Source organism: Odontesthes bonariensis, chromosome 7, assembly GCF_027942865.1.
Source record: "Odontesthes bonariensis isolate fOdoBon6 chromosome 7, fOdoBon6.hap1, whole genome shotgun sequence".
Taxonomy (NCBI): domain Eukaryota; kingdom Metazoa; phylum Chordata; class Actinopteri; order Atheriniformes; family Atherinopsidae; genus Odontesthes; species Odontesthes bonariensis.
The window spans coordinates 15,468,462-15,492,275 of NC_134512.1; the positions used below are offsets into that span (position 1 = coordinate 15,468,462).

General features: G+C 41.7%; 2 protein-coding genes across 2 annotated transcripts in view; one reads left to right on the forward strand and one right to left on the reverse strand.

The window, feature by feature from the left end:
• wwox (WW domain containing oxidoreductase) overlaps positions 1 to 23,769 on the forward strand; it is a 144,108-nt gene extending 120,339 nt beyond the window's left edge. Inside the window, exon 9 of the mRNA XM_075469670.1 lies at positions 21,026 to 23,769. Within this exon, the coding sequence (XP_075325785.1) occupies positions 21,026 to 21,217 (192 nt within the window). The 3' untranslated portion in view covers positions 21,218 to 23,769. The remainder of the gene's footprint in view (positions 1 to 21,025) is intronic.
• The window catches only part of mafb (MAF bZIP transcription factor b), a 51,304-nt gene continuing 43,822 nt past the window's right edge, over positions 16,333 to 23,814 (reverse strand). The window contains exon 3 of the mRNA XM_075469671.1: positions 16,333 to 22,331. The gene's annotated coding sequence lies outside the window, so the exon portion shown is untranslated. The remainder of the gene's footprint in view (positions 22,332 to 23,814) is intronic.

Below are 23,814 nucleotides of genomic sequence, written 5' to 3' on the forward strand. Positions count from 1 at the left end.
CGTGACACTCATTTCAGCTACCGGTGCAAAATGTCTGTGGAGAAACCTTCACACTCATTGTTATCATCTCTCTTTCAAACTAGAGCTGAAAAAAGTCATCTAATTGATCTGTTTTCTAACTCGCTGATGTTGTAACTGCATTGTAGTTAAAGTAATAATAACTAATATAAAGAGGGCAAAATCCCCTGAATTCAAAGGTAAAATCCCACTAAATATTCATTTTTCTCTACCATTCAAACATGTGGCTTTGTGTGAATTTGGCCAGTTTGAGTTTCCCCCACTTTAAGTTATGCCATTCTCTCTTAGTTTACAGATAGACCCCTCCACAAGGCCGGTTTCAAGGTCAAGAAAAAATTAACAAACTGTTGGAGTACTGCTTGTCCTGTGTTACATCATTAATGGACCAACGTGTTTTGTAGTCACTAGAAACAGAAATTTGTGTTTTATGAGATCAGTAGGACTGAGATGATACAGGCGTATTACTGTGTTGAATGTTTGACAGTTACTGTTGGGGCTAGGAGGAATCTCATACTGTTTTATGTGAACACTCGTGTGCATTCACACATACTATATGACCTCATAGTGCCAACCGAGGGGAAAAAGTCAGGTTGAGCCGTAAGTCATGCTAGATTAATCCTGCTTTTGTTCCAGAGAGACAAGGTTGTTTTGAGTGTGGATGGAGAGAACACTGAATGGATGGAGAACAATTTTAAGAGCAGATCCCACTGTTAAAGGCTTTGTAGCATGGCCCTTCTCTCACCCCCTCCTCTCCCTTGGGAGTTTTTATCTGCCCATTTCCTCCTTTCGTGCCGGGCCCGCGGGACGCCTTAATGGCGCCATGTTCCCTGTCAGTCAGATATTTAAATGGAAACCGACCATGAAAGTATGGCCGCCCAGGGCTGGCTCGTTGTGCCACGTCCTTGCTCTCAACAGCTAGAGTCAAATTCAGATGCCCAAACCCCAGCCCCAAGCTCCAGACAAGCCTGGGGAGAGGAGTCAGGCTCAATCTGCAAGTTTAATATCCCCCATCAGGTTTTAAACCTGTTTACCTTGCAGATTTGATCAAGGATACTGATGCAAATGGAGGCAAAGGCTCCTTGCACTGGAAACCTTCTGTCCAGAGGTTCATTGATTCATGCTAAATGGGTTCAAGCATCATTATTAATCACTCACTTGACTCAATTGATATTGTCCTAAACACAAAAGAATATTGGTTTCTTTGGAAGCTGCATCTGTAAAAATACACTGTTTAACTTGTTGTGTGTGTAGCTTCTGTTACGCCACTGCCGTCTTATAATAGTTATAATCAGTGTGACAATTGACGGCTGCAGGTGGTCTTACCAACCCTCACTAGACAACCTAATTTAACCCAGTAATAAATCTCTGTGCCCAGTTGGCCATTTTAGCTGTTTGGCACAGGGCACTGTAAATTCACCCTAATTAGATCCTCCCTCTACTCCTCCCACCTTGTTTCCCATCTTCCCTCTCTTCTCAGACTCCCTCTCTCTTCCCGTTTCCTCCCTTGCTCATTGGTACATATGCTCGTACACCTGGCCTGCATCGTTACCTGTTTACAAATGACCAGGCTGGTTCTGCTGGCTTCAGCATCCACTTCACCACACAGTACTGAATCTCTCCCTCTCTCGTTCTCTAACCTCCCTTGTGTCATAATTAGACCTCAGAGCTCATGTTTGCTTAATATTATAAACCAGTACACCTGCATTTCTCTCTATATAGTCCTTTGGTGTACCACCAGCCACACATGTACCCCCCAGTCCCCTCTCCTGACCTCATGCTGATAGATTTGGAGTGGAACTATGAGCAAGAGGATGTTTTTTGTTTTCATATCCGCTCTCCACCTACACAGCATCACTAAGGCCAACAGCATTCCCCTCCTTTTCGCTTTTCCTCTAAAAGGTATGAGTTTTGAGTGTGTGTATGTGTGTCTGTCAGGGGTATCGGTGTCAGGGCTAATGGCCTCTAGCAGCGGCGCCAGCCTGAAGATTTATGCCGCAAATTAGTCAAATGTGATCAAACAGCAACCCAGTTAATCATGCAGGACCCACGTTTATCCCTGCTTTATCTAAAGGCATAATTATAGACACCCATTCCTCTGACAGGCCAACAGCAGGCCCCTGCAGAGTGATATTGGGGGGCCGCCATGAGGTGTTGTCACGTTGATGAATGTCTAAGGGGTGCAGGGAGTGTTTTAAACATGTATATACTTAACACCCCCTTGTGAATGCTGTGAACGAAAGCATGGCCCCTGCAAAACTGGTGCAACTGTGATGTTGACCGGCTTCCTAAATGAATATTAGTGTGTCGGTTCCCCTTCCCTCTCCAGCTGCACAATTTGACGCACTTCGGCCATTAAGAACAAGCCTTGACACGAATCCAATTCATCATATGACTTCCAATTCATTGTGTGTTAAGTGTTGATTGGTTAAAGCCAGCTCTATCACTCACTCCTTCCCATTTCAACTGCCTCCTCATAGCTTTGCACAACTTGGAAAGTGGGAATGGGAATCATCCGGCAGTATTCTGTTATTCCAGGCCATTACCATGTGCCAAGCTGGAAAAGGGATCCAGTGATGTGTGCTGCAGTTTGTGATTGGAGTGGATCCACTCTCTCTCCCCCTCTGACAGCCATTTTAAACACTCGTTTATGCAGCGCTTTTAATATCAATAAGAGAAGCAGGCAGGCAGGCGGACAGGCAGCAGTTTCTTACACACACACACACACAGAGTGACACATACGGCCTGGCTGGAAATCAGCAGCCTCCATCTCCCTGGTATGACAGGGTGTGGTAATTATGTCTCTGTGAGAGTGTGTGCTGTTTGCTGGGTGAAAAATGATAATGGGGTGATTTTTAAGTGCCATATCTCCCGCACGGGTAATGAAAAGTACTTTTAATCCAGTTCGGAGGAACGGAGGGGTGGAGGAGAGGAGTGGCTGGGGAGAGGAAGCAGAAGGGTCTGTTGTGATGGGAGGAGAGGGGGAGGAGTGGAGGAATAAGAGGGTGCTCTGAGGGTGGAGGCATGCTGATAGAAGAAACTGAGGAAAAGAGAGAGATGGGTAAGTTCTGTATGGTGATGAGGGAAGAGGACAAATTGAGGAATGAGGAGAGGTTTCAAGGCAATCCTGTGACTGAAATCATGTGTGTGTGAGTGTGATTTGGGGGGGGGTGTTGTGCCAGGGGAATGCATAAACCTTGGCATTGAGCTCAGCAATTAGAATAATTAAGAGGGACTGACAAGCTTTTAGTCTCTTACTCTTCATGTGTCTCTTTCTTCTCTCCCTTTTTTTCTTTCTTGTTGCCGTTCCAGCTGTAAATGCGTCAGACAACATTATGTCAGTCATATCAGCCTAACACACACAAGCATTTGTCAGAGATCTGTGAATGTCAGGTCTGTGAGCGCCAACAAAGGGACAAACACTTCAACTGTTGAATGGTATTTCTCTCACCAGCACTTCATGCTTATTTCCTGCATACGATACAGCTTGCATTGACACAAGCCATATACGATACACGTGGAAATGCATTTTGGAGAGGCTGCACTGTAAAGCCCATAGCTCACCAATATTATCCTGGGGCCAGGATTACCTAACGGGCTTATCACATTCACACCTCACAAGTACAGACTGAGAGAATAGGTCTGTTGTTATGCTCATACAAGGTTGAGTGTGTGTGCGTGTGTGTGTAAGAGAGACAGAGTTCACTAATGACTTCACACCCCATTAGCGCCTTTGCTTGATATGTCACACTTCATTATGTACTTAGTTCACTGGTGCATAAACTTGGAAAGTGTGCGTGCACGTATGAAGTATGTTTGCACAGGGGAGTGTGTGCCCATACCAACTTTTGGCCTTATCTCTCCTCTTGTGTAACAGACCAGTGTGTAAGACTTTTTTTCTTTTGGGACATTTTCCAATTTTTGTATTTAATACTAACATAAATTTATATTCCAAACTGTTAGCTAATCAAACGTTATGCAACAATTTATCTTAGAACTTACAGTGAACAGTAATTTCACCTAGATTTTTTTTCAGTGAAGGCCTTTTAACCTTTCAGTATTGACCCCAATTTCATTCTTTCTCTGTTCCAAACATGGCTTTTCACTCAGAATGGGATTGTCACCAGGTTAGTCAGCGTAATCTGTAGGTAGGACACCTCGCTGCAACAAATAAAGGCCCTGTCTGAGCATATACATTTCTGTTTAAATCTGCTTAAGATTTTATAATAGCAGCCTGATAAATGGAGACTTTATTTGCCTTCGTAATTCACAAGATCTCTTGTGTATGATTCATAGGTCAATTACTCAAAGAGCCACCACTGTCCAAACATTTATTCCACCATTTAAGTGTGCCTTTGAGTATAAATCCATCATAAAGTCTTTAGGGTAAGTTTTGTGTGTGCGCATGCATGTACGCAGGTATCAGAGTTTATGTGTGCATGCTGCTGTGCTTGGATGTGCATGCGGCACATGTGATACGTTTTAATTCGTAGTAAACAGACAGCAGTGCACCGGGCAGGTTAGTTTTATCAGAGTGTGTTTATCTTAATTCCCCTCCGTCTCTTTCAGTCCGACCATCCATTACCTGTCTGGAGGAGGCAAGCGTGCTCTCATGTGTCCCACACACAAACATACACGCTTACCTTGGAGCTTCAAATATGATGATATGGCTGTATGAGAGCATTGCCTGTGTCTTTGTCAGTTGTGTATGCATTGTTGCCCTGGTTTATATAGAGGATGATGTTTTCATAGCACTCCATTGTGACCTTGGTTTTGTAAACAGGTTTGTAAAGTAACTATAAGTGGAGCAGAGGAGCTGCACTGACAGAGGCCCTTAAACATACAAACATGACACATCTCACATATCATATCACAGTGTGTGCCATGCCGCACACACACTGCGGTGAGGGGGCTGGGTGTGAGTGTGTACAAAATAGAGCGGGCATCATCATGCAAATATGAGGGATCCACACACTTTCATGCACACACTGTATGCTCACAGTACATCACCCCCTGCGTGGAGAATGACAAGCTCTTTCGAGGGGATGACCCTCTCCCCATGCTGTTTGTCTTCAGGGTCACATCCTGCCCTCTAACTCCTGACCCCTCACCTTTGACTTTAGTCTGTCAGCCAACAGACACCAACACTGAGCTGACAGCTCCCAAAGCCCACTGACCCCAAAAGTAGAGAGAGTGGAAGCCGCAGAGAGGGGGAGATAGAGATTTGACCGTCGACCTCTCTTGGAGGGGAAGCAGCACACTCCCAGCAAGAGATTAACGGTTTACCTGTTCGAAGAGTTCAGGAAAAGACTTTAAAAAAAACAAAACACTGCTCTCTTTTATGAAATATGACAATCAAAGTGACAAAAGTTAATAAAGAAATGGATGTGAAGATTGAGGAGAGGGAGGAGAGGAAGAAAGGGGAGGAGGTGAGGAATGAGATGGGAGGACAAACATGGGTGAACTTGGCTTGTGGAGGTCACATTCTGCCTGAGGAGACAGGTACCTCAAGATTAGCCTCCACATTAATAGCTTTTACTTACTTACACGCAAACATTCTCACACACATACACCCACACACTGAAAGCCAGTCCACAGAACTCTTATACCACAGGGACGCAGAACTCGTGAGAACACAACTCTGACTCTCATATCCTATTTATACATCCTTTCCTGTACATTACAATCCTATTTAGTGCGCCCTGCTTCCTACACAATCCTATTTATGGACTCAATCTCACCCCACCGCCACTGCACAACCCCCTTCCTCTCAGGAATCCTATTTGTGTGCCCCCTCCTCCTGTATGCAGGTGCCATCCATTCAAAAGGCTGACTACTGGGTGTGTAAGCTGTGACTCAGATGAGAGTGTGCGTTTTTATGTGTGTTCACCTGTGATTTGTGTGGTAATGTAACTCTGAAATTGGAGTGCTCCATGTGGGAATAAGAGAAACATTGTTCTTGGACTTTGCTGGCTAACATCAGTTAGTTGCTCTGTGGCCAAACAGGAAGCTTTTTTGTTCTTTAAAGGTAATTTTCTAGGAAAAAAATGTCTTTCTTTTAAACACGAAGCAAACACAAAGTATTGTGCTGACATTGGAGATGCTTGCCCTCTGCCTCATCCTCTGCTATCTGATGTAACACATTGCACATCCCTTCTCTAAATTTACAAATTGTCCATGAGTAAAGATGAGTGTCTGTGTCTTCTGTCCTTTCCTATCGCCACCTGTCCCTGTGACAGGCTTCTTATCCTCCATTAGTGTAGTTAAGTAGGACAAAGTGCCTGTCCACATCACAGGCCTGTTTTCACCTAACTCCACTACCTGTCACTCACCCAGTATTATGAAAGCATCCTCATTCTGTTTGAAGGCGGGAGATGAAAGGAGAACAGTAGTCAAGGATCTGCTTGGACTGACAGACCAGATTAGAGTAGCAGATCCTGGAGATAGGGGTATGAGGGAAGGGAGAAATCAGTAAGGATGTTCCTGCCTGTCTGGATTAGGGGAGGGGTTGAAGGAAAGGTGTGTGTAGGGCACGGGTCAGTGCCGGTCTTTATTAGGTGAGGAAGGTGTAGCGAAGTGGGTGTGAAGAATCGCATGTCTGTCCATATTATAAAGACAAGTGCCGGTCGGCTCTCCATTTGCACTTTAGTTTCAAGTGAACATGTGTCTCACTGTGATGATGAGCCAGCAAGAAAAGACTTTACATCTTCTCCTGATAAAACAGAGGATGGAAGGCACAAGAGTGCAAGGTTAAACAACTCACTATTGAACTGCTCTATCTCAATTACTTTGTATACACAGCTGAACTGGTTCAACTTATATCGATGCTCAGCTCGAGTTTCAGCCACAGGTTTCAAACAAGTGATATATGACGTCTCCCATTTGGCAGACATTTTTATCCAAAGGCAGCACCAGAGTGAAATAGTGTGACTAAGCTGAATTTATTAATCATTCAATTAACTAAATGTTCTTTCTTGATATGGTTCAGATGAATAGACTGTCAGTTTTTAATGCAATTCAATTCTCAGCACACCTCGAGAGAGAGATGCTGAGAACTAAACTGCTCTGCAACACTTTATTTTTTCCCACCCTGTCAGTGCCTTTTACCTGCATTACTCATAGCCTCGCATGCATTTGTCACGCTCACTTTTTACATTTCTCTGCAGGCTAAGTACTGATTCGTCTAGCAACAGTTTAAGTCACCCTGCAGTCTGTTGTCTTCATGTCTTTTTCTTTCCTCCTGAGATAGAGCGTTCCTCTGTGTCTTTGGGGCTGGCTGGTAAAGACAGTTGGGGCAGTCAATCGTATCAGACTATCAGGCCAGTTCAACCATAAATTACCTGCAGCTAACAAAGCGTGTTGCTGTAACTATTACACAGGCAGTCAAAGTCACCTCGGCCCACACTGTGAGGTTATACCACCTCAAACACTGTATGACTGCTGTATGACCATACAAAGTGCAGGGAGAGTATTTGTGTGAATTCATTAAGTTGCAGACAATGCAACATCAAACACCGCCTGTAATGGGAAATATTATCATATCAAGGCAGAGGCAGATGATGCAATGCATTCTGATTCCCAACTCTTCATCCTGATACTTTGACAGGACTTTGTGCCATGTTTTGCAATTAAATTAAATGAAAAAATATGTTATTCATCCCAAAATGAAATTATGTTTTCTTTTGAAATTGTATTTCCTTTTGGGATAAATAAAACCCTGGAAGATTCAACTGTTTTCAACTGACTGGGTAGCCCTTGAGCTTCTTTTTTCGATGTATAGGAAACTGATCTACAGCTACATCTTGCCAGGCGTCTTTGCATCAGTTACTGATGCACCACTTCAGTTGTGCCGGTAATAAACTGCGCCAACGAAATGCAACATATTCCTACAGTGTTAAACTATTGACAAGCAACACAGTCGCTATAATGCTTTGTTTGTGCACCTCCCAATTTTTGTAACCTGGCACGCAGGGAGCAAGTGGGAAAAAAGGAAGACCCGAAGGGAAGAGTGTGCAAGCAGACCCATCTCTAAAAGCAGCTATATAACTATCAAAACCAGAGCTACAATTATTATAAATTTCCAAAAACATTAAAAAACCCTTAAAAGTGAGACAGAGAAGTTGAAACTGCAATTTTCTCTGTGTATGCTAATTGTACCTCTGGTATGTCTTCTTCTTCAACTATTCCTGTGATGTCACAGTGCTGTTTTCTTCATAGCAATGCATACTTTTCAAGGAGAAAACTGCAGTGAGTTCAGAGAGCCTGAAGCTCCGGTAAAAATGGTTATGGCACTGTGTTAAAGTCACAATAATCGCAGGTTAATGAGGTTGGATGGGCGTAAGAGAGAGTTGCAAATACGGGACTGTTTTTTTAGAGACACCCTGAGACAACTATTTTTTGCTTCATTATTAACATTCATTCTGTCTTCGGTTGCTTCAGCTATTCACTTAGCTGCAGCCACTGCAACTACTTGGTTAAGTTTAGGCAACAAAAAATTAAATAAGATAAGATAAGATTTTTTATTGTTGAAAGCTTCATCTGCAACAGTCTACGAGGTTCCTCTGGTCAATTGCATGTAGCCTCAAATATTCGTATAATACTGCATGTGTGTCTGCAGAGTTCCTATTGGTTTACGCATGCAGACACAGAAAGCACGATAATGTGTCTGGTGACAAGAAGGTCGGGAGCTAAGAAATATCATGTCCGTTGAGAAATTACATTGTCCTGGAGGAGCGTCAAGGATGTTAGAAATAACGGCGAGAGCTCCTAAACCAGGCATGTGTATGTGAGGAATTTGAAACATGTTATCTGCTGTCAAATTTCAATAGTTTGTTTAGCTTTTCAGTCCCCAAACTATTGAAAATTGTGTCTTCATTATTTGTGGCATTATTTATAAAAATTGTGAGAAAGTACAAGGCATTTATGATTTGCAGTAAAACTATTATGCACTTCGATAACGAAATGGTATTTGCAAGTAAATGGCAACCTGGTTAATTTGTAGAAGTCTTTCAGCAGCTGGTGTTGCAGCAGTGTCCAGTGTCCTGTTTGTTTAAGTGTTTGTGGTGCCGACACAGAGCAGTGCCTCTCCCTCTCTCTGTGTTATTGGCTAATTGAGAGCGTGTTCTGTACTGCAGCTCTGCCCTGGAGGTTAGTGTTGGCACACACACACTGTAGCAGGACAAATGAGAATACACCCCGCCATCTGCCCAAGAGAGACGCTCCCTCGCCCTCTCCTTGTCCTTCTACCCTTGTCTCCCCTCTCCTTTTTACTCTTTTTGTCTAATTTTTATTCTTTTTTCCACGCTCCCACACACTCCTCGTGCACCACTCCTTCTCATTTCCTGTATTTTCTATCCTATCTCGCCACTCTGTACAGTGTTACTGTACTACGACCACAGACTTTCAGAATGTCCTGTGGGTGTGATCCACAGGGACTGACATCGAAGGTGACCCCTGGTCGGTAACCTTGGAGACCAACTTTATTAAAATGAATTTGAGGAGAGGGGCCATCCTGACAGCAGCATAATTACATCGCACTGCATCAGCACTAATTTATGCAGCCTGCATTCAACCAGTCAGGAGTGCCGAGATGGGGTCAGCATGGACACACAGAGAAACACCCTCGCACATTCTTACAAAAACATATTAGGATGCACATACTGTTTCACACACACACACACACACACACACACACACACACACAGAGATCACATCTTCATATCAATTAAAAACAATCCATTTTCATTTTCTTTTACACTGAACAGTGCCTTTACAAACCTCTGTGGTGTGTTTACTGTTTTCATGGTCACTCTATGTTGATGGATGAAGGCATGTGTAAGTGACCTGTGTGCCCGAGTGTGTGTGAGTATATTTAGCAGTGTTATAGAGACAGACGCTGGACGGCTCTCATAAGTGTTATATCCTGGAAAGTGCAGCAGAGTGACCGATCAACAAAATACCGTTGTTAATGGTTTCTCGTGTGCCTTTAAAGTTTTAATTGTTCAATAGATAGGCACACTTTTAAACATGATATATATCTGGACTGTGGTGTGCAAAGCTCCTGTTTTTGCCATGAAAATCTCACCTTTCAAACCATTATAGAGGAAATTGTCAGTGGTTGGATGACAATAACAGACTGGAATTTAAAGATAAAGTAATTCACGTGAAATTTGTGACTCACTTGGACTACTTATTTGTGGTGTTTCCTAGAACATCTGTCAAGACTAATCATATAAACTGAAGGTCAGATTGAGCCTCATCCTGAGGCTGTCGGTACTTTTTTGGCACCATTAGCAGAAGAAAAACTATTTTTGGGTAAAAGAGCCAGTACAGCAATGTGAAAATACTCCAACAAACCCTGCAAGTCCTACAAAAGTATTTAAGAATAAATATTTATTTGGAACCTCTGACTGATTTATTATCATTCCTCGATTATTGCTGAAGCATCAGTGTTTGTTTTAGCAGTTGCAGGTGGGGCTAATTTAAAGTACTTTTAATTTAAAGCAGTTATTCCAACCTTTACTTTTACTTCTATTTCATTTCAGACATTTTGAACCCAAGTTACTCATCAACTTTATTTCATTTCCACTTTTGCATGTCAGGCCTGCATCTCAAAAAAAGTTTGGGATGGGGGCAGTTTAGTGTTAGTAAGGCAGTAAAAGGAAAAAATAAGGATGTTGTCAAACAGGTTAAGTCAATAAAGGTGGTTGCAATCATGATTTGGTACAAAAGCGGTATCCATGAAAGAGAAGATCTTTAAGTTGAGTCAAAGTGAAGTTAAAGAAGGACAGAGGATCTCTAGTTTGTCAACAAATTTGTGAGAAAAACATTGAACTGTTTCAGAATAATGTTCCTCAAAGACAGATTAAAAGGGATTTGCATATTCCTCTACAGTGCAGAATATTATATTTAGTGGGTAAAAAGACAGGCTTCACTGAACACCTGTGATCTACGATCCCTCAGACAGCGCTGCATCAAAAGCTATCCTTCATCGCTGCCTGATATAACCACATGCACAATGGATTACTTTGGGAAACCGTTATCAAGCTCTAATGTACATAGTTGAATGAACAAATGCCACTTAAAACTTTACCGTGCAAAAAAGGTGTTACGCTAACCTTGTCCAGAGGCGACCTCAGAGCAATTAGTGTTTCAGATCTTTTTGGAAGAAATGGACGCCCTGGGCTCCAGAGACAAAAAAACGCAAAGCAAAACCACATTCTGCACACATTACAAAGACTATGGGTCCTGCCCTGCCTGTGGCTCTGACCTGCCCCCGATAGAGAAGATGGAGAATTTCAAAACAAAAAATGTGACATGAGCCTGTACTGCTGAACACCTTCTGGTGTGTTTTCTGGAGGAATGGGACAAATCGACAGCTGACAACAGAAAAAAGTGGTTAAAGCTTCACTTGCCCAACTTCTTTTGGAATGTGTTGCAGACCTGCAATTCAAATATGGATGTATATTAACAAATAAGATAAGTTAACTAAAATATATAAAATATCTTGGGTTCGTACTGCCTGCAAAGAAATAAAAGGCAGTGTTAGAATCATTACGCGCTTTATTGCGTTTTCCATATCTTCCCTTTTCATTTGATACACTTAGTCTGATTTGGGGTTGTACAAAGTTGCTGACTGATTGTTGATGGATTCATAAGAATACTGCTAACACAGGGAAATTGCCATCACTTTCAGTCACATATTGATTAGTTAGGTCCTCTGTGCTTATTAGGCTTCATTAAAAAAATCTATTTTGAGCAAAAAACAATTTTCATAATGTGAGTGTTTCAGCCTGGCCGCTACAGAGAATGGACTGCAATCCTCTCTTTGTCCCCACTATCTAGCTATGAACCTGCTGAATGGTTTGCATGGTTGAAGATGACGGAAGAAGCTGAGCAAAACGTGAAGAAGGAATCAGAAAAGATGTTAAGAGGAAGGTGTCAGTTGAAGAGGAACAGGACAAAGTGTTTTAGAAGAGGGTAAAAGGTGCTGAGAAGCATGTAGATGTGGGAGGTGGACTTAGGTTGCACCATTGCTGCCATTGTGACCAAGGGCATGTTAATCTTTTCCCATTCCCATTTGACTCTCATAATGTTACTGCTAGCTGCTCTCCTGTGACATGCTCCTGTTTCTTTTTGTGTGTGTGAGAGAAAGAAAGGATGAGATAGTGTGAGTGTGTGTAAGCCAGAATGCTTGTGTGTGTGTGTGTGTGTGTGTGTGTGTGTGTGTGTGTGTGTGCGTGTGTGTGTGTGTGTGTATGTGTGTGAGCGTAATGACAGTTCAGCTAGTTGCTCTCCTGTGAAAATGACACGTTCCTGCCAAATTAATATCATTACTATCAGAGTTTAATGGGCCAGTGCTGCCTTCTTATTTAAAACAGAACATCCCTCTCCCACTCGACCTCCACCACGAGGGATGGGGGTGGCAGGGAGAATGGGTACTGTAAGGGAAAATGACAAACTGAGTTTCTCCCAGCCACAGTCAGGAAGATGGATGAAATGAGGAAGATAAAGTTAATTTTGGGTTACAGGGAGCTTGTGAGCAAACAAAAATATTGAGGACACAAAAAACCACAACTGAAGAAAAACTGCCAGGAAGAAGAATTAACAATAAATATTTTCATTTTTAGCAAAATCCCTCTTTTTGTACATTTTATATGATTAGATTTCATTCACTGTTAATTTCCCCCTTCATTTCACATATTTTCCTAAAAATGCACTTCTGTTGTGTTCCATGAGGCTGCAGCCTTTTATGTGTTGGAGAGTTTGGAGGCATTTCCTATCATCATTTGCATGTTACAGTACTGTTCTCTTTTGTGGTCAATTGTTATCCTTTGCAGCACTTTAAAGGAGGTGTGTGGACATTAGGAACATTCTGTTGAGGTCTCATTCATCACTCAGAGTCAGGACTGTGATAACAAATTGATTTGGAGATGCACTCTGCAGGCTGCCCAGGAATGTAGGCATGTAGGCATCCTCATGTTTGGATGTCTGTGCATATTTACACATGCAATTTACACCCCTGCACACATGTGGATGTAACTATTGCACGCTGGATTGTATGTGTGTTTGTAAGCACAAACACCTGACTTGGTGTGTGTGTGTGTGTGTGTGTGTGTGTGTGAGATTTTGAGTGTGCGAATATGTCAGTTTGCCGCAGGAGACCAATTAGCTGGTGCATCAGTGAGGAGGTGAGCATACACACACCTGTGTGTGGCCCTATTACACCAGCCTATCACACACACATACCGACACACAGACAGCATTGCTGTGCTCATAATAGAAATGTAGTGACACTTGCAGTACGTTGACCATATGGAATAATGACTTCACCGTGTCAAACTGTCAGCCGTGAGTCACCAGATTGCCTTATTTCAGCTACATGTTTCTAACTTAACAAACTTTTGTGATTTATAGGTTATCTTGCTGCTGCTGAATGGTTGTCATTAGCTATATGTACTTTACAACTGAACATTTCCTCACCTTAAACTGCATGCCGTGTTGCACTCATACACAGGTATCGTGCACTGATGCAATTAGGTGAGAGCAAAAAGGAAAATCACAGCCAATAAAACAGCCAGGCCTCTTCATGTATAATTCAGATCTTTTATGGTGGGCTGTGCACCCATATGGACATCCTAAAGGAAGACTAAGGCCATTTCCAGCCAGAGAAAAGCCCTTTTAAAAGCTAATCCCTGTGCCAGAGTCCTACACTTTTTACTGTTCCTTTTTAATGAATAGGTGTCCAATAAGGCCTTTTATTGTCTTAGCATATGTTGCTTTTATTAGGGGAAAATAATTAGGTTGTGCGGATCACTTCGAAAGTCCTCTCACAAGATAAAAATGAGATAGTTTCACAGTCGTTGCGCAAGTCCTTCTGACTCCTCGTCATTTTCCCCTTGGATGCCCTGTGTCCTGTCTCCTTCACCTCCTCTTCTGCTTTGTTTCCTTCTTCTTCTCTTTGTCTCTCCTCTCGTCTTAATGCTCCCCCTCCTCCTCTTGTCCTTTGCATTTTCTCCTCTTCGTTCCTCACTTCCTGTTCTATTGTTCCCTTTGAACATGGGGGCACTAAATGTATGCAGCGATGTCGTGTTGGACTGCCCATTTACACACATGCACACACACATAGACATATAACAGATGAACAATGACAGCACGACAGGATGCTGTTGATGACAGACACTCTGTTGATCTTATCTGGCGCAAATGGGGTAAAGAGAGGGCCGCTGAGAAAAGGGAGGTAAAAGTGTAGAGGTATTGGGTGGGAGGAGGAGATGTGCAGTGCTTTGTGTTGTGTTCCTGTCACTCCTGTATAGTTTACCCTTCTGCGGCTTACTTTTTCTGCTTTCTAATCCTGCACTACATCACTCTGCTTGCTTAGAAAGAAAGACTGACAACAGGGCTCATCTGTGATGTAGGACTCCAGGGAAAGAGATCCATTTACCATCAAGATGTCATACTCTAACCGTTTACCCATGAGACCTCAGTTACAGAAATATTGTATGCCCGGTTCTGTAAGTTATGGGGCCGGAGGGGGATGGGGCTACAAGCAAATACGAATCTGTAAATGGTTGATGGAAAAGAAGGGGCTGAGCTAGAAAGCAGGGGTAAAAGCAGACAGACAGATCGGGCATGATTAAGGAAGCGACTGAAAAGCAGGGAGGGAGGAGGCTGGTCCTTCCATCCTGCCCTTAATGCCCCTCAGGGGAGTATGCTGCCTGTAGGTGAGTATTAGTCATCAGCCTGTGGGCTAATGGATGGGACAAAATATAGTTTGGTACATACAGATGACCAAAAGTGTACTAATCGCTTGGGAGACCTAGTGAAGAAATGAAGAATTTTTAGGCATTTTCAGACCAAACAGTTCTTGGGGCTTTACGAGGTAAACTGGGATTGGGAGCTCTCTGAAGGATTTCATACCTGCAAGGGCTTTTTTTCCCCTCATTGCATTCACACCACAGATAGAAATGCTGAAGTGACTTACCAGCCAGCCAGTGGTTGGTAGACTCGTCACACATTTTCACATTATGATTTCTCCATCTCACAATGGCTCAATAAACACTGGACTTCAGTGTTATTTCTCTCTGCATTTTCCTTTCTTCTGCATTTTGTTTCATTAATGTAAGGAAAACGGTAGGAATTGTTGATATGTTGAATGTTTTACTAATGTTTACTTTTTTGTTTTTATCTACAATAGCAATAGCAGAAAGGTAAATTGTTAATAAAAACAGACTTTATTCACAATAGAATATAGTAAACGTATCAAACATTAAAAATGAGACATCTTATTATTTGATTGAAAATATAAGCTCATCTTGAATTTGATTACAGCAACACATATTAAAAAAAGTTTGGATAAGGTCATGTTTACCACTGTGTGGCATCGCCTCAGGAACTGATGAAACCAGTAACTGAAACTGAATCTCAAATCTCGATTAGTCTGACCAGAGAACAGTTTTCCACTTTGCCTCAGTCTTTTTAAATGAGCTTATGTCTGGAGAAGGATCTAGATCATGTTCACCTATGGCTTCTTCTTGACCTGCATTCATCTAATATTGGTTTATCAAATTTGTACATGATTTCATTAATTTTTTATTTACATTTTACGCATCATCCAAACCTGTTTTTAGATTTGGAGTTGTATTTGTTTTGTTGTTTGTTTGTTTTGTAATCCCCATACACTTTGTGTATGGACAAATCACCATGCAGTTATGTCACAGATGGCTGCTCTCATGCTTGAAGGAGCATCTACTCCAAGGCTGGTGCCAAAAAACCTTACTGAGTCCTATGCACCCTGATTGTTGAATGCTCCTGCAGTGTGTTAAGTAAGGAAAAACACTCATCAATAGTTGTAATAACTATGGAAAAAGTTCCTGCAGAATGGATCTACTTATTCTTTAAAGAGCTAAACAAGCTCTCTTGGATGTTTAGACATGAATAATTCATTTTCAATTTCAACACTGTTTGCCTTACATTTTTAAAATGATGCTTAAACCAGTTATTTAAAGTCATCTTTGGTCAGGGTGACAGAGGCCACCACAGATTCATGGGGGCAAGTGTCAGGGCTCTTTCTGAAGTGTGCGCTGAGTTGTTTAAGGTGCTAATCTCTTCTCATCTTGGTTGAGTGGTCAAGCTGAATGGAGGGACAGCTTGTTTATCTGAGGGGACCGCATTATCCAGGATTCCCTCTACAGCTGGGCTAGGCACGCTCAGCCGAGCTGTCAACTCGCAGAGGTTACCATGGCTGAAGGCAAAGGAAGTTCTGCACATACGCACACACACATTAGCTCGCACATAAACACACACATAGCAAACACATTGATTTCAATGGTTATTTATTAAATGTAAAATATCTTTAGCACAGATTAAAAATCAGACACCTCCATCTATTTTAAACATCACAGGTTGAAAAAAACATTCCTTAAACAGAATCACAATCAGATTGGAGTCCCACTTAGAGGAAAGCTACTCCATGAGGCTGGGCAGAGGGCTGAGGCAAAAACTGCACTCCTCCTGATCCCTTTACTAAGGCTATAAGCCAGGAAATACTTTTACAGTTGCACTCTGTAGCTTTATTACTCCTTATGGTAAAAAAATTCTTTTTTCAGCAAAAGCCATTGGAATTCTGGTATTTTACTATTAGAAGGTGAAGAACAAAAATATGTAGTTTACACATCATTAAAATGCGACTGAGACTGGATAAAATATTATTTGCAATGGCGCAGTAGAATTAGCATAAAATAGAATTTGATCCTCTGTTAGTGACAGCTTATCAAACTTAAAGTAGGCTAAAAAAAATTCCCAGCTTCTGGTTGTGACTGAAAAAGTTCTCTAGAGCTACTGCAGATCCAGAGGGCCTTCACATGACAAGCATTGATGCATGCTGTAATGATCTGCGGTTCATGCCAGGAATCAACTTCTCAAATTGTGTCCTGGGCGTGAAAAGCTTTGCCAGCTTTAGTACTGCTGCTGAACTGGAGTGCCATCACAGAGGTCAGCTGGTGAATGCTCCCTCTCTTCTCTTCTCTGCCTCAACCCTCGCTGCTGTACAAATGCCAACTGACAACAACTGACACAGATGGTGAGCAGAAACACAGGACAGGCAAAGGAAGAGAACCACCCACAGGAGTAAGAAAACAGGAAGACTCTACACACACTGTCCAAGAGAGGATATTGCCTGACAATATTAGCAACTCATTTATTTTCAACATTTTTTATTTCAATCTTTTCTGTTTTTCTACTTTTTTCACTTTTTCTTTTTTTCAGCACATGCCATATGAGAATTTGGGGATTATAAAAGTACCTGAAAGAACTGCTAGGTTTTCAGCATGCATAGCTGTTGGTATTTACAGGTTTGTATGTACAGGGATAGGCCGAAAACAGACTGCTCTACAGTACTGGCTTATTTACACCCAGGTCAGAGGAACAGGTCAATGACATAACTACAGATGTGGGGGTGACGGGTCACATGCATAGGGTCAGAGAAAGCTCATACAGCTGAGGACAATTTGGGTGATGAAGACACAGAACAAAACACGGCAAAAGTAACATTACTGTTAGTTCAACAACAAAACATCTCCCCCCATAAACCTTTTTGCTCGTGAATACGCTCAGTAAAGAGTTCCCAACAACCAATTATTGCACAACACTTTACAAGGACATTTCTATTGCAAGTCCATGAGGTTCTCAGATATTGAATCAATATAGGGATTGGAAGACATTGATCTGGTCCATGAGCAGTTCTAGAACTGTGGTGTTGAATTCCAGGCTAATACAGGCTCACCAAAAGTAAGTTTATTGCAGGGTGTCTGTCCTCAGTATTTGTGTTGGTTTTTAATCACCCACAAAAGTAGGTATGAACAAAAGCAGTCTATAAATAATCTGCTATCGCACCTTGTACTGCCCCGCTCATTTGGTTTGTCATATTGCTGTGATCTTCATGTTATATTGTAGCATAGAGATACTTTTAGGTCTGGAGTTGTTTCGGTGCACCTCCTCTGTCTCATCCTCACTCCTCCCTAGAACGGTTTGGTAATAGGGGAGCTGGGGTTTTTTTCCAGGAAATGTCCAAATGAAGACTTAAGTGATTGAAAATGTCTCCTGATCAGGTCTCAAGTCTTCACTGGAGTCTTGCAGATTACAGAATGCTGACTCCTTAATAATGGCGCCTAATTTTGTCTAAACCATTTTGCCGTACTTCTTTCTCAGCTTTTTAAAGTGATTATAAACAGCTGAGATGAACTCTTCAGTGCAATTCATTAGCTCTACGAGTGAAATGTAAAGTTGTGCCCCTTTCTCCTTAATAAATTATTGATGCCCTTAGAATATGATATTTGAGGTGGAACATGTGACTGGCTTTCAGTAGGCTTGTCAATCAGAGAAAAATCCTTCCACGTCTTGACCTTTTGTCATCATTCAGTCCACAGCTCTGGTTGGAAGAGCTCAAAACACAGATATTTCTCTGAAAACCACTATTCTCAAGGTAATGATTCACATTTAGTTGCAGAAGATAGAAAGGCAAACAACAAAATCCTTCATTTTGGAGACAGATACATTTACAGGCTTAATTTACAGATTGACACGGGTTATGAATGGCCACCTTTTACCTTCCGCATAGATTTTCCCAAGTGTTTAATTATGCTTGTGTCCGTGCTTGTATGCAGATGCATGCTCGTGTTCAAACATGCATGTATGAATTTGGTGTTAGCATCTTTAGGTGTAAGAGATTGGCGCTCACCCCCTCATGTTCTCTGTCTCACTACCTTGGACAAGCCTTGCCTCCTATCTACAAACACACGCACAATGATAAATGGCTGTGGTGGGTGGCTGAGCATGTTAATGCCTAATCTCATCAGCCTTATCTTTTACAGAGGTCACAAGATCAAGTGGTGAGGGGGATGAGCTAAACACCAATAAGACAGTACAAACAGTCTATGTAATACTTCATCTGCCACTAACTGGACTGCTGCAGCCACTAGAGAAGATGTTGTCTGGATATGTTTTTCAAAACGAGGAAGAAATGTTGGGGGGGAAAAAAAATACTGAGGTTTTCAATGAGATTCCAGCCACATAAATTTTTCGATTAGGCACGCAAGTTTTTTCTTTTTTTTTTATGACCAAGTTTGGTAATTGGACACAAACTGCTCTAAAAGTCAAACAAGTTCAAGGGGCGTCAGCCAGTCAGAGCCGCTGCCACTGAAATCTTCAGTGAAGTTTAAAAGGCATTTCGCTTTCAGAGGAAATAAATCAGATGCCCTAAGTGAGGGAGATGAGTTAAACTGAGTGTGTGTGAACCTTCAACTCCGAGACACTGCTTGGCATTTGTCTGTCTTTGATATGGCGACATGTGATGTGGATGAAGTTATCGCCTCACTGGCAGGTGAGACAGACAGCGGCACACAGAGAGATGCTGCTGTTTCATCTGCTGTTTACCAGCTCTCTCATCACATTGCACTTCAAACACGCTCAATCTGCTGCTGCAACATTACACACCCGAGTTCATCTGGTTGGAACTTTATTCACAGTTTGTGTGTGAGTCGGTTTGTGTGTATTGAGGGAAATATTTCTTGAAATCAGGTTGGTGTGATTTTTTGTGGTTCATTGCATATGCGTTTAGTGTATATTTGTGTACTGGAAAATTTAAATGCCGTAGACCTCAATGGATCTTTCCACTTCATGTGTGTCGGCCTCACAGCTGCTTTACGAAGCTGCTCAAACAGTTGGCGTGTAATGTGCCTTCATTATGCATGTGTGTGTATTTGTGTGTCTTGCTTATGTTTGACTACGGCACATATGGGCTTGTCTCAGTGCGTGCCAGTGCTCTGTGCTAAACTCTCATCACTCTCATCGGGAGATAAAGAGGCAAGTCATTTCATGTGGCCGTACAGAAATCGTCTCCAGCCCTGGAGTTTGCAGGGAAGCTGTCACAGCAGCTTTTAGCCAGAGCTGCAACATGAAAGATCCCTCTTTGAGCAGCCGGGTTATGTGTGTAATTCTCTCTGACGTGTTTATTCTGCTGCTGTTTCAACTTTCATTTAAAAATGTCACAGAAATCTCTCTCCAAGAATATCCCAGCTAATTACTGACTGATAGGACGGGGTGTATTAGAATACTTAGCAGGTTGTGTCCAAATACTGTTTTACTTTTTCCAACGTGTGTCTCGGTTTGAGACGACATGAAACAGAGTCAGTTTCTGGGTTGAGACTTAATGATCCTCATATTTAACCTTGTGAGAGTAATTACTTGGGGAGAACCAGAGGGATAGGCTTGTGGTATGTGTGTGTGTATGTTTGTGTATTGTGTGTAAGAATACAGTTTTTCTATCACCAACTAACTTCTGGTTTAGACGCAGAAATTGTATTTGCATCATTTCCAACACTTATATTAAACTTTGAAAACCTGGCTGAACCCCTATACAGACGAAGGGAAAAATATATGTAATCATAACCATTAAAACCTGCACTTATAATATACATAAAACTGTTTCCATGGTGATCCCCCCCAAGACAGGAGCTGGTGCAGTTTTTTGTGGTTTTTGTTCTCACTCCTTCCAATGTGAGTCTACACATCTGTTTCATTCACACAGTCCCATATAACCAGAGGTCCTGTACAGCCAGGTAGAGAAATAAATAAATATACGTATATAAATATATGTACATTAAGGGGTTATGCTGTTCCCATGGTAGTTTGACTCAGTCATTATGGGCTGCAGGGAGAGGGGCAAGACAGAGTGTGTGAGTCTTTTTTTCTTTTTTTTCAAACTTCCAGTGACCACTCAGTCCTGTTGTCTCTTTTTGTGTTTGGGTGTCTGTATATTTGCGTCTCATAAGGAGCATAGTTGTCAGTGTCCACTCTTCGCCCTCTCTGGACAGGACGCATCCTATGTCTGTGTGTGAATAGATGAGTTCTCCATATTTTGTTTCCTCCTGCAGGGTGACAGCATTCAGCTGTCTCAGTGCCACAATTCGTCCACTGATCTTGTCTCTTTGTCTGTGTCTTTCTCTGTCCACAGCAACAAGGTGCAGCCACCACAGTGTACTGTGCAGTAGCTCCAGAGCTGGAGGGGTTAGGTGGCATGTACTTCAACAACTGTTTCCGCTGCCTGCCATCCATCCAGGCCCAGGATCAGAGCAGTGCTGCCAGCCTGTGGGAGCTGAGTGAGCGCCTGGTTGCAGAGAGGTCGATAGGAATACAGGCCCTTTAATGGACAGAGGACGAGGAGGACGGGGGCAAGCCAAAGAGGAATCAAAGAGAAAGCAGTTGATGTTGACTTACATATAAACTTAATAGAAGGTTGTGACTGCACTATACAAAAGCTGCCAATTCACAGACGTCCATCTGGATATTACACATCACTACAGGGCTAAAACACACTACATATACAGTACAGGAGGGGGTTCATATATAGTCTACCAAATGAGTTAAAGTGTCAGCTGCGTTCAGCTCTGCTGTGGTAGTTTACAATGGGAATCAGGACACGGGAGAGGATTTTTCTTTCTCTTTTTTTTTCTGTAGCCTTTTAGTTAGTCTTCAGTTTAAGAAAGCAAATGACCTGCTTTGATGACAATACTGGGTGTATTAGTAAGCATACACTTTATGGCATATGCATCCGGTTCTATCAAAAGTGTTCTGTATGATAAATATTGTGTCTTCCCAATTAAAGTCTGTATTTTCAATGTCGTCTTGTTTAGTTCTGTGATGATATTCCTATTGACACATAAAGCAGATTTGGTAATCCTTGTGCTAAATCTTTCTGGGCAAGAAGAAATAAAAATGAATGGTCATGTGACACTTGTGGATATATATATATATATATATATATATATATATATAAACACACTATAGGTATGATTCTTATGGCTATGTACATTATTCTGCAATAATCTTATTTCTTATCAATGTCCCTGTTTGTTGTCTGTACAATATTTACAACCTCCTGATTTCTAAGGGTGCTAAAGGGGTGAGGACATCATAATTTTTCTGTTTGCTATTCGACTCAAACTAAAATATGGATAATTTGCACTCTGGTGAGTCTTAATTACAATTTGGAGATATTTATGAGATGATGTTTGTCCATTTGAACAGAGATGGTGGCAAGTCTTATTTACAGGATGTCTTCCCTTGTTGATAAACCAGAATGGGTGATTTTAGTGTCTTCTTTTTTTCAAATCAGTTTTAGTATTGAACCCTTCATTTGGGTTTGCTGTAGGTTTGTTGTCCTGAAGCCGCTGGGAGGATGGGCGCTTTTGAGACATTGTGCTTATGGCAGTCCGGGTGCCGTAGGTTGTTGAAGAAACAGCGTTCCAGTGTGATGATATCTGTAAGCAAAAAAGAAGAAAATTAGACTGAGAACATTCAATAAAACTGTATTTTGCAGCTTTGTTTGAAATCCTCCGAGTGCATTCATTTGCAGGCCATAAGGGGGAGATATTTGTGTCTGTCTAACAAAAGGACAATGCATATTAACAAAACCTCAACATTACACTGTGGGTTGAAAAAAAATTTGATCAAACAAAACCCATTTGCTCTCTGGTTTGGTCAACCGAGAATAGTCATACTGTATCTTGTCTGCAGACAACTGAACAATTGGCTGATCACACAGATGACCGGCACTCTTGAAAAAAGATGAATCATTTACTGCCTTTTAGTGTCAAAAGAGAAAAATCATCAGAACAACTCTGTTGTTGTATTTTCTGCACACAGAATCACATAATGTTTTACAGTATCCAAACTGCACTGTAACTGAAGACATTTTCCTCGGTCTCTTATGCATGTTCCTTCTTTGCTTCTTTGTAGACAAATACGAAAACACCCACCCACACACGCACATAAAGTATTCAGTCACAAAAACGCAGCACCTTGCACATAACTGATACTGGTGTCCTATTCTCTTATAATCTGTACTGTACCTGTACTACAGGTGTCTTATCACTGTCCTTTCCCAGCACTGGACACACATGAAGCAGAGATACAGTACAAACACACACACACACACACACACACACACACACACACACACACCCGTACCCACTCAGCACAGAGCAGTCAGCATCTGACATGTTCACAGTGAGGAATCCAGTGAGATAACACTGTGTTAAACTGACCTGGATTTTACATTAGAATTGTTCAATTATCCAAATAGTTATCATTCATAAATATAATATGATGCAGAAACTCAGGCAGAATACAATGAATATGACACAATAACTTTACTCTGGCCACACTATGCAGGAGTAAAATGCAATATTTAGTTTACTACGTTGTTTAAAAAAATATATATTTTAATTATATTAAAGGCTGCACCTGGGCACTGTCCGTGGTGCTGATCAGACTGGGGCTCATTCGTAGTCATTCTTCTACCCTAAGTGACTCGTCCAATGGATCTGTCACACGTGAGAATGTGTCTGTTTGGTAATCAAAGAGCGTAGTCTCCTGTTGTTTGTTAAGTCTGCTGGGTGCTGGTGAGAGATGACATTATCCTGAGTGCCTGCCTGGCTGAGTTAACATATGGGTTTTCCCAGTGTGTTTCACGTGTTAGCTGTTTAGTTGCCCTTTTGAGTGCTTTACCCTATAAGTTATTTAATTTTCACTTAGACATTCTGCCCCACAGTTTTCTTTTTTTGTTACATTCACATGCAATATGTCTGTGCCACTACATGAATTATCAAGATTATTTCTTGCCTCATCTAAAAACCTTTATTCTATACTTGTGACTTCTAAATGTTGCCCCCACTCCTTCTCTTCTCTTGTACTGGGCATAAATCAATTGTAAGAATAATGTTTTTTACTGTATAACAATAA